Below are 10969 nucleotides of genomic sequence, written 5' to 3' on the forward strand. Positions count from 1 at the left end.
GACATTTAAATTCAGATTCTAATCTTCTAATTTCAACTTTTTAACCCCAAAATTTCAGCCTAAATCTTTAATCAAATCTCTAGAAATCAAGTCCCAAAAATCATTCTAAACAACATTTAATCCAACCTTTACTCTTCATAAAATATTTTAGGTTTATTTGCATGTTGCATTTAATTTTAATAGTACTTCCAATAATTTTACCCATAGCTTGAAAGATCGAGGATGATTCCATTTTAATGGGAGATCAAGGGAACATACCCAAGTAATAGCTCTCTTGATTATGTTTTTAGAAGCATTAAAAGAGCAATCATATCATCAAATTATTGAATGATGAATGAAAATTGCCCAAGGTCCTCCTACCAATATATACAAATAATTGTTCTTATTTAAGAATTGAATTAAGAAATAGTCATGCATCAAGTTTATGATGGTTTGTAATCTAATGAAATCGAAATAATCATATCATGTGTAATTGTGTAATGAAATTGAAAACGCGTACGATATTTATTGGTGTTTTATAATGCATTATAATTATATATATTAGATAATTTTGTTGTATAATTTTTTAATTTGTATTCATTATTTCCTTTTAGGGGATATATTTTCAAGAAACAAGTTGAAATCCAATAAAAACATTTTTGTGTCATTAAATAATAGTGTCGGTAATCGTTATATAAATTTAGAGAAGGATTATGAAGGGACATCTAATTAAGAAGGTATCAAGGCCTAACCATTGAAAAAGATAGATCGGGAATCCCTTCATAGGTCCATTTCAGGTGAATGAACAGCATAATAGAAAAGCCACATCTCAAAGGTAATTGTTTTGTCCTTCTGCCATGGCAAGAAAGCTTTGATCACTGACCCAGGTGACCCGATTCGGGACCCAATATAAGCGGGGAGGAGCCACCATGATCGGACCAATTTAGACGGCCTGAGGTTTGAAAGAAGCAATGGGGCTCTGATGTCTTGTAAAGGAAGAACAAATCGATCACTGATGGGTTGGCCAACAAGATCCATGCTGACAAACCACATGATTTTTGCTTAATCTTAGCGTGCAAGGATGGATGGTCCACCTAGACACTAAGGCATAGACTAGAAGACTACTCGGCCAACCTCGCAACATCCAAAGCAGCCACCATTCTCTGTCTCTGTCACTCAGCATCCCCACTGTCAGCTCACATGATTGCTACCTTAGGACAATAATTCCAGTGCTCATGGACAGAGATGATAAAAATTTACACACCCACTTCATTACATTACACAAAAAAAAACGTAATTCTACCGTTAATTTTTGGTTTCATAATATTAGTTGGTTTATAGAATTAATTGAGGTGCATGGAAAGCTGGTTTAGATACTAATATTATTAATAATAATAATAGAAAAAACATAATTCTGATGCTAAATTCACTATTCACTAGTACACAAATAGACGGTTTGTATTTATTTCTTCATGCTTTTAAGCCTTTTTTTTTTTCAACAATTATTTTTTTTTAATCTTACCCTTGCACGCTACATTATTTTAGATTTAAGCTCGAGAAATTGCTTTTGTTAACTTACTAAGGTGTTAAAAAAAAAAAACAAACAAACACTATAACATTAACATTTGATGGATGTTTAATTTTTCAAGCATAACAAATTTTTTTTTATTATGCATCTAATATGAAAAAAAAAAGAATTTCTCATTAATATTCAATAAAAATAAAATTGCTTTTGTTTAAATTTTTTGATTAATTTTTTATATTATTTGATCATATTTGTTGCTACATCGCCAAAAAAATCCTCGCTGCAACAAGCAGGCACGCAGGCCACCAGCTAGTTGAACAGCTAAACCGTGTAATTGAGGCCTCATTTTCCAGACATTGATGGGATTTATAGCATAGAAACGGGAGGATCCATTTATTCATTGCCAAAAGAGGGTAAATTTACAGCAAAATGGGAATATAAATAATTTGCAAGCTCAAAATTTACACGTTCAAAGCTCTTGCTCTTGCTTGAAACCTAAAGGGTCGATTCGATTTTTGATTTCAGCACTATAAATCCTAGACCAAAAACTGCCAGCGGTGGAAATGTAAAGAATTATCTGGCGGTTGGCCGCGCAATGGACTCGTCAAGCGCCAGGCAATTCTCAGTTCCACCCAAATCCAAAGAACCCAGGTTGAATGAAGACTGAACAGAATTTCTGGACATTTCATCAGAGAAACCTCTTGCTGCTGTCACCTCCCTTTCAATTAAGATAGCATCTTGGATCTCCTTGAGAACTTCTGAAATAGATGGCCTCATGTGACCATGAGGCTGGACACACGTCAAAGCTTTCTCTGCTATCTTCCACATTGACTGGATGTCAAATTCATTACATAGTGAGGGATCAATGATTCCTTGGATATCCCCACTCTCAATGTGTAATTTTGCCTGCCATACAATTATTTAAGTCCATCAACAGCAATAGAAATTTCCAGAAATGAAAAGAATGAGGTTCTCAAGGAAATGTAGCAAACTTTTTTGTGACAACCACCAAGCCAAATGTCTAAAGCAGGAAATAAGGAACATTTCCAAATATGTTTAACTCAGCATTCAAATGAATGATCTCAACGTCTTCCAGGAACAAACTGAAAGTGAAAAAAGAATCTGAAGCAAAAGACCCTTTAAAAGCTGTAACTCAGCATTCAAATTGAGCTTATTTGTTGACCTTGTTTTGGTTGAAATCATCTTATGACTTTAATCTACAAGTTACAGATATAAGAAAAATTTTGCTTGAAGCTTCGATCTTGACTTTGAACAAATTTTGTTGAAGAGAAAAGATAGAGACATAAGGCACATTTATAATAATAACACCAATCATATTTATTCAGCTTAAAGCATTTTGCCAAAAGCAACTGTGAATTTAATTTAGATGGTTAGAATTGGTTGTTCAGGTAATGATCATCAATGATGAAGTTCCCAAAGACACATGGTTAAAATTCCAAGCCACTAGTCCTTGAACAATCAACAAGCTTACCCATTGTACTATATTGCGACAATTTACACCAAAGCTCTCGTTAGATATGGCTTCTTGACCAGACATCAGCTCCAGGAGAATGACGCCAAAACTATAAACATCGCTCTTGTTTGTTAGCTGTTGCGAGATGTAATACCTGCGTAACAGAGCAAAAATTATTAATGCAATGTGATAACAGTTGAAGCACCCATGTCGGTGGAAAGTGTTTGCTAAACTCATACTCAATCTTGACTCCAGGCTCTCACTGCAGTTGTAAATATCATTTTCTATAAGAAACAAGAATGTGGCTCGTTAAAAAACACATCTATGGCTAAGAGAGAGTGCGTAACAGAGTTCTAGATACAACTGTCATGTCTCAAACTTAAATATAACCTTGCCATTTTATCTGCCCGAATGTTGTTAGCAGATTATTAATAAGGTTATTCACTTCACAATAACTATGGTATTTTAAAGTTTAAAATCATCTAACAATGCAGCAGCAGCAACATAATCAATTCTCCCAGATCATACTACTTAAATTGATCTATCATAAAATTAAAGAAAAGAACCTTACTCGGGATCCAAATATCCTACGGTGCCGCGAACTATGCTTGAGACATGTGAAGCTCCATCTACTGCAAGTTTTGAAAGGCCAAAATCCGCAACCTTCGCTCTCATGTTTTTGTCAAGAAGAATATTGCTGGTTTTTAAATCCCTATGTATAATGGCTGGAACACAGCCTGTATGAAGATATTCAATCCCTGAACAAGTACGAAAACACAATCATTACAACTCTTCAACTGCAACTCTTATTTAAGTTATAGGCTTCACCATAGTGAAGGACAGATAATATGTTAGGAACAGAAAAAAGGAAAAAATGGCTTATCATAAACCTTTTGCGGCATCTTCAGCTATCTCAAGGCGCATGATCCAACTAATACTTCTTCCTTGTTTTAAAGGACCTGCCAAAGTGAAAAAAATAGTGAGTGTCAAAATTTAAATTGGTCCAATTCAAAAACACTTGAAATTACCGTAAAGATGTTCCTTAAGTGTTCCATTGTGCATGAACTCATAAACAAGCATACTCTTCCCAACTTCTTGACAAAATCCAAGAAACTGTACCAGGTTTCTGTGATGTATCCTTGAAAGAAGACTCACCTGTGCAAATGGCAGAACAAATCGATTCACAGTTTCAGCTCCAACTGAAAAATATACTACACAATACAGCATGATTCTCAAACTAACTAAGTTCCAGAGAACAATATTCATTTTACGAATATGTGCATGACGTTCAAAAAACATATGCATGTTTCCATATCAGCTTCAATTCTTAAACAGTTTATAAAATCAGTTAAATAATGTAAGGATTTTATCCATTTATTTAACCAGGTACTTACAATACTAGGAAATTTAGGGACTTGTTAATTTTCCTTCGTCTAATACCCAATGGAAACTATCATTAAAGGATTAAGGAGCTAAACTGTTGCAGGTTCTACAAGTTAATGAATCCTCATCTATCTTACTGAATTTTTCCCAAGGCAGATCCCGGTAATTTGATTTATAATAGGCTCAGTCAATCTTGTCAAAATTTGGATAACATCCATAGCACTTCCAGTAGGAACTTAGTTTACAAAAAAAATATCAACATTTTAATCAGAAATTCTACATCTTACAGATTCAACGGGGCTGGGGACTCTAAACATGACTTGCACGAGAATGTTTGGAAGCCAAAATGACAACGTAATTCTTTTATAAGAAGTACTTAATGCATTTTCTAACAAGGGTCAGGACCAATGGCATCTAGTTAGAAACAAGAATCCTCTGTACATTCAGTGGTTAAACAATTCCAACCAGCATATGACTATAATCGAGTAAAATCATATGAAACTTCCAGCAGCAATTTAGTTGAGCGATAACGAACACGATCTAGCATTCAAAGAATATGAATTTAAGTATCCTCATTTACAATAGCAATTTATTTATTGAATAAAGTTCAATAAGGTGGAAATTTACCTCATTTGAAAACTCTCGCTTTCCCTGGAAGGAATTGCTAGTTAGAACTTTCACTGCAATTTCCCTTCCATCTTTCATTTTTCCATAGTACACAACTCCAAAACCTCCAGAGCCTATTTTCTTCTCAAAATTTTTTGTAGCATCTTCAATCTCAAAGGATGTGAAACAGTGAGCAGCTTTTCCAGGAGCATTACTCAAGGTAGAAACTACCCTTTGCACAGGTAGGGAATCCCGAAGTTGTTCTAAAATAGACAAGTTACGTATGTTTTATCATCTGAGAAGTCTGGTAGGCTAGACAAAAACTTCAAAATTGTTTTATAGCCATACCTTGGTCAGGGTGTCTTTTCTTTCCTTTTTGCATGAACATGCAAGACACTAATGTAGTTATCAGAAGAACAGCAGCTCCAACTGACGAACCGATAATAATACCCATGTGCCTCCCTCTTCTGGCTCCTTCATGAAGATTTATGTTTCCAGAGTAGCTGTGATTATACCAAGAAAACAGAGTTGAATATATTTGATTTAAACACCCAAAAATGTGATTTTATACAGGAGACGTATAAATCTCCATTGACATGAAGTAACCAGGTGGAAAGAGGTGTATCAAAGAAACTTCGGAGTAGGACTCTTGGGGTTAAATGTTATTCGACTAGCAAGTCCTTGGATCATTATAAACGTGGGAAAGCCAACTTGGAGGTCCTGTGTGGGATTGAAGCACCAAAACCCCAGTTCAGTGAGCCATAGTTAAAAGAGATTTGAGTGGGAAGATTATGGTACTATGATAGGGTGAAAGTAAGCCTGATTGTACGAGGTTGTCTATCACATACCTTATTTCATAGAGCCTCTAAATCAATTCCTACTTCTGACTATTCCTTTTGGGATTATGCACAGATGTGAGCAACAGATTTTTAGGGAAAACTACAAAGGAGAAATGATAAAAGAATATGGGACACTGAAGTATTGAAAGACCTACTGACACATATAACGAACAAATTAGAAATCCTCAATTAAAAAGACCAACACACTAAACCACATGCAGTTGTTAATAGTTACTTCAATTGACTCTGGCTATGTACTTATTATGTCTAGAAGTAGTTGAATAGCTTCTCATTATGGTTGAAAAAAATACAATAAAACATTGTAGTCTAAACAAAGAATTCTTTGTCCATGATCAATAATATGCAAAATTCAGCAAATTAATAAACAATTGCAAAGTGGGGTGTGGATGTGCCCGTGCGCACACATGTGGGTGTGAGAGAGAGAAAGAGAGAGACTCACTTCAAAACCACCTTTCTACCGAGACCCGATGGTATTGTTCCGGATAACATATTATTTTGCACATACCTGCAATTACCCCAGGTGTTAGGCATATAAATTATTTTACTAAAGGAAAAAAACAGAATAAAGTACAGTGAAATGAATTATTTACTTAGACAGGTAATTTTCTATTTCCTTACAGTTTTACCAAAAAAATATATCCATATAAAGTTGTGACATTGCTTCCAATCATCATTCATCAATCACAGCAGAAATATTTATTAATTATTAAACTCCCATGAGAGATTTGTTAGAGAATAGTATAAATCATATCTTGAGACCTCACTTAATAGTTTAAACTTAGGATTAAAATGATTATTTGACATAGTATCAGTTTTATTGACCAAATGATCACGAGTTCGAATATCAACACCCCATTCTAATTAATAAAAAAATTATACACAAGGCAGTGTGAGTCTGTGCAAGTTTCAAGCCCAAAAAACTTTCACTTGAGAGGATGTGTTAAAAAATAATATAAATCTTAACTTGAAAAACTTCACCTAACAGCTTAAGCTTTGGTTTAAAATGATATCCAAGTTCTGATAACTTACAGTTCCCTCAAATTTGGTAGGTTCAGCAAGGAGGATGGCAGCTCACCCGTCAACTGATTGTTCTCAAGATGACTGTCAGATATGGATCATCTTGTTAGGTTAACATTTTAATAAAAACAAAGATTAAACACCATGATTAAGAAAATCCATCCAGCATTACATGATCTCCAAGTCTGTGCATCCAGTAAAATCAGGAATTGGACCAGTTAATGAATTTCCATCGAGCCATCTGCACACAAGACAAGTGGATATGATCATGTGGGGACTATTACAGCAGTATACCTTGAAATTTAATCCATCATCCAGCTAAAAGATAAGCAGCTTGAAACTTACAATTCAACTAAACCTGTCAGCTTCGTCAAGTCTGAAGGAACACTCCCAGACAAATTCTTGCTAGACAATGAGCTGCCAAACCAGGTAGACAGAAGTTATTTCAACCATATGAATGCAAGATTCTCCTCATACATTGTGAGGGACTTAACTTGGATAAATGAAGGAATGGATCTGAAAATGCATAAAATAAAATCATAAAAGAGATAAATCATTACAGCTTAACAATCCTTGGCCTTGCTTCAGAGTTGCACTGCACCCATGACCATGGAACTGGCAGGCATGGGTCACCACCTTCTTGTGCCCAATCTGCTGTTGAGTAGAATAAAATCACACCAGAAATAACATCTCCTGCACCTCATGCAAATTTAGTATCAGATGCGCTTTAGGTTTCAAATTTTCACATTAACACATGATGTGCTAGATAATCTGCTTCATGGAAAAATGGAAAATGGCAATGTCAAATTAACATAACTTATGCTTCAAACACAGTTTAAAACACCAAGATTTCAGGTCTTCAGCTAAAGTTCACAGTCAAAACTATAGGAGTGCATGCAAGGAATATTGTTCTACTAACCATCTAGAGAACCATCATTTTTCTCAAGATACTTGTTTATCTCCATGGCATTCAGAAGTGGTCCCCTGGAAGAATCAGAAGTCTTTCCAAATCTAAAAGATAATACGAAGGGTAGGGATAGGTTGGTATATCCAGGTTCATAGAGACGGTATTTTCCTTGAGCATTTTCTTCAATATTGACAACAGCTTTGCTCATGTCAGGGTTCCCTGGGAGTACCAGCCTGAATTTTCTGGACTCAGTGGGATCCAGATCTTCAATTTCAGCGAAGTATGTGCAAGCCCACCCAAAACCAGGAAAACCATCCAAATTCAACCGATATGTGAGCGACCCATTTGTGCCAACTACAGCTGTTTGCATCACTTTCTCAGGAGGCCTTTCATCAATGTTGATGTTGATTGGCATGTCAGTTGAAACTTTCTTGGTACCAGCAGCAACATCAACTAGATAATTCGCTTTCTTCACAGAGTCTGACTCCCATATTCTATCATAAGGGTCATCAGGATACCTGGAAAAAAAGAAGTATTATTTGATGTGTGCGTGTGCGCGCATGTACACGTGTCAAAAGATTTGTGTCTGAAGGGAAAATTGATATATTACTCTTCAAGCAGCAACAAATCTGGGAGATAAAGTATTTCAACTATGAGGAATAGAGGTATTTCTGTGGATCATTTAAGTTTGTACAATTTAATGTGTTTTTTTATTCTCTACCTCTCTTAAATTATAAGCAGATGTTGCTTGAAAAAGCATTCAGATAAATGTACATCAGTAAAAATTACATCATGTTGCATCTTGAACCAGATATTTAGAGCATACCTAACTGGATCCACACTGTCAGCACCAAAATTGATTCTGGCAGACACGCTGAGATAAAACTGGTTTTCAAATGCTGTAAAATAAACTGAACCATTGAATTGTCGGAGCTCAAGGGTTGATATGAACGGCTGCCCAGTTGTAGCATTGGATAGGCATACACTGATAGAAGAACTTGAAGCCAGAAATATTAGCTCTATAGATTCTATGGTATTAGCATCAGAAATGACAATGGTAGACCAATGAGTTGGCCCAACAGATATGTCAAATTTTGGATAGACATTATTGTTGTCAAAGTTACCATACAAGAATGTTGCCCTTAAAAGGTATCTTGTCCTACTTGTAACATCCAATCTATAACAGTACTTCCTGGAATCTGCAGGGAAATGTCTCACTGTAGTGTATTGCTTCCGTGTCTCATTTGCAACTGATATGCTTGCTGCTTCTCCGTAAATAAAATTAACATCCGAAGTCCATGATAGTCCAAGTGCATCAGTGAAGTTTGCTGGGCCACCACAATCCAAACTCAGAAAACCTGTTTTAGTTCAAGCATATTCACATTATTAGGTTAAAAAAAAATCACATTGTTGTCCGTATACAGAAACAGGATTTCCATGCCAGAAACACGCACAAGCAAGCAAATGCAGAGCGGGGAGAGGGGATTCCGGTCAATATTTTAGCCCACCCCCCCAAAAAAAGGAAAAAATCACAAATAAGCTGACATTACATCAAATATTACTGACAGCATGTTTCAGGAAAAGGAAGAGTTAACAAATTACTATTTCACTTCCCAGGCTAACATGTGTGCATGCATGTCATAACATCTTATTCAAGCAAACAACTGGCAGAATTGAATTGAGCATGTTTCAAGTATTGATTACATTTTCATGTGCCAGCTACGTTCCTAGTTGTAGCATCTCTGTGAAGATGCAACCAATAAAAAGTTGCCCATACTCAAAGAACTCAGACTTTGTATATACCAAATGGGCGGCTCACTCATGTTATTAAGCAACTTATGTCTCTAACTTGGACTAAAACTCCCCAAATTTTGATAATTTAATTTTATTGCCTTGGTGGTCGGCTGGTCGGGTGTGATTTTCATCTAACAACTCCTACTACAGGTAATTAGAAAAAACTTTACCAATTAGAAAAGATTCTAGTCTTCTAGACACGACATAGAAACAAGAAGATTTAAGTCTCCCAGCCATAAATACATATTTTTTTAATCAAAACTATAAATAGTTTATGAATTGCTGCTGCTTCACCAAAAATTTTAATGCATCAAAACTAAAACCCCACATAAATTTCTTTGTTTGCCAGTCGCTAACCAAAACATCTATCAAATTCCATTCCTATATACGGTCTGTAAAAAAAAAACACTAGACAAACCAAAAGAAAGCTCTCTTCTTTTCCATTTTCTTTCTTCTTCTTAACCTTATAGCTCTATAAAATTTGCGTCTTTGAATCTCATCTTCAATAGAATCAAGAAGAGCAAAGCAATCAACAACAAAAACAAACGAAAACGTTGAGTCAAGTATGGAGGTATTGTGATGCTTAAATAACAACACTACACATATGCATGTTACATAGCACATAAAAAAAATATTACGCAGAGAGTGGGAGAGAGAGGTACCCTGTTGAGCAGAGGAGGCGTGAAAGAAAAGAAGAAGAGAGAAAAGAAGCAGAAGCCAAGACCCCATGTTCTCTCGACCAACTGAGTTAGATCAGAAGCCCATAGAAATAATAAAAAAAAAAGATGGCAAAGCCAGATAAAGAAACAACAGAACAGAACAATAATGGAGAAAGAGCCACTCTGCTCTTTACAGGGATTCAAAAACACAAAAGGCAGAGGTTTCTTTTAATTATTTTATTGTGCCATCCAAAGAAAAATAAATGGTGGTGTCTTGTAGCAGTCCGTTTTGAGAATGAGTGTGAATGTGAATGTGAAAGTGAATGATTTGGAGAGAGACAGCGGAAGAGGGTAAGAGTCCTATGGTGCTTTGGTCATTAGAATCATAGAACATGCTGTGATCTCTCTGCTTTTTTCACTTTCACTTTGGGAATGGTGGCAAGTGAAGTGGAGAGATGGCCATGTGGGGACCCTAAAAGTGGCTTTATGTGGTTAATTTAGACTCTTGTTCTGACAAGAAAGGTTCGGAGGGTTGGGTTGAAAGGGTCAATGGGAGGTTTGTTTTTTTCTTTTTTACAGCTATGTTTCTTTAAAAAAAAATTATTTTTTTATTTTAAATTATTTTTTTTATTTTAGATTATTAAAAATTTTAAAAAACATCATAAATCACGTTATTAAAGACTACGTTAGATTCTCCAATCAGTTAAATTAAGAGGACAAGAGGGGCCATCATTATTCCTTTGCCACCTCAAGTCACATCGCTGT

The 10969-nt window shown here is 35.5% G+C and overlaps 1 protein-coding gene across 1 annotated transcript; it reads right to left on the bottom strand.

The window, feature by feature from the left end:
* Nucleotides 1–1869: 1869 nt before the first annotated feature.
* LOC133677304 (probable LRR receptor-like serine/threonine-protein kinase At1g67720) lies at nt 1870–10650 on the bottom strand. The gene is made up of 15 exons (XM_062099249.1): nt 10208–10650; nt 8578–9109; nt 7764–8269; nt 7405–7537; nt 7190–7261; nt 7017–7085; nt 6857–6928; nt 6267–6332; nt 5316–5470; nt 4989–5230; nt 4007–4133; nt 3869–3937; nt 3550–3736; nt 2997–3132; nt 1870–2410 (listed from the first exon to the last, which is right to left on the bottom strand). Exons 1-15 carry the CDS (start codon nt 10272–10274, stop codon nt 2078–2080), a joined length of 2766 nt encoding a protein of 921 aa, XP_061955233.1. The 5' UTR covers nt 10275–10650; the 3' UTR covers nt 1870–2077.
* Between the last annotated feature and the right edge of the window lie 319 nt (nt 10651–10969).

This window comes from Populus nigra, chromosome 17, assembly GCF_951802175.1.
Source record: "Populus nigra chromosome 17, ddPopNigr1.1, whole genome shotgun sequence".
NCBI classification, from domain to species: domain Eukaryota; kingdom Viridiplantae; phylum Streptophyta; class Magnoliopsida; order Malpighiales; family Salicaceae; genus Populus; species Populus nigra.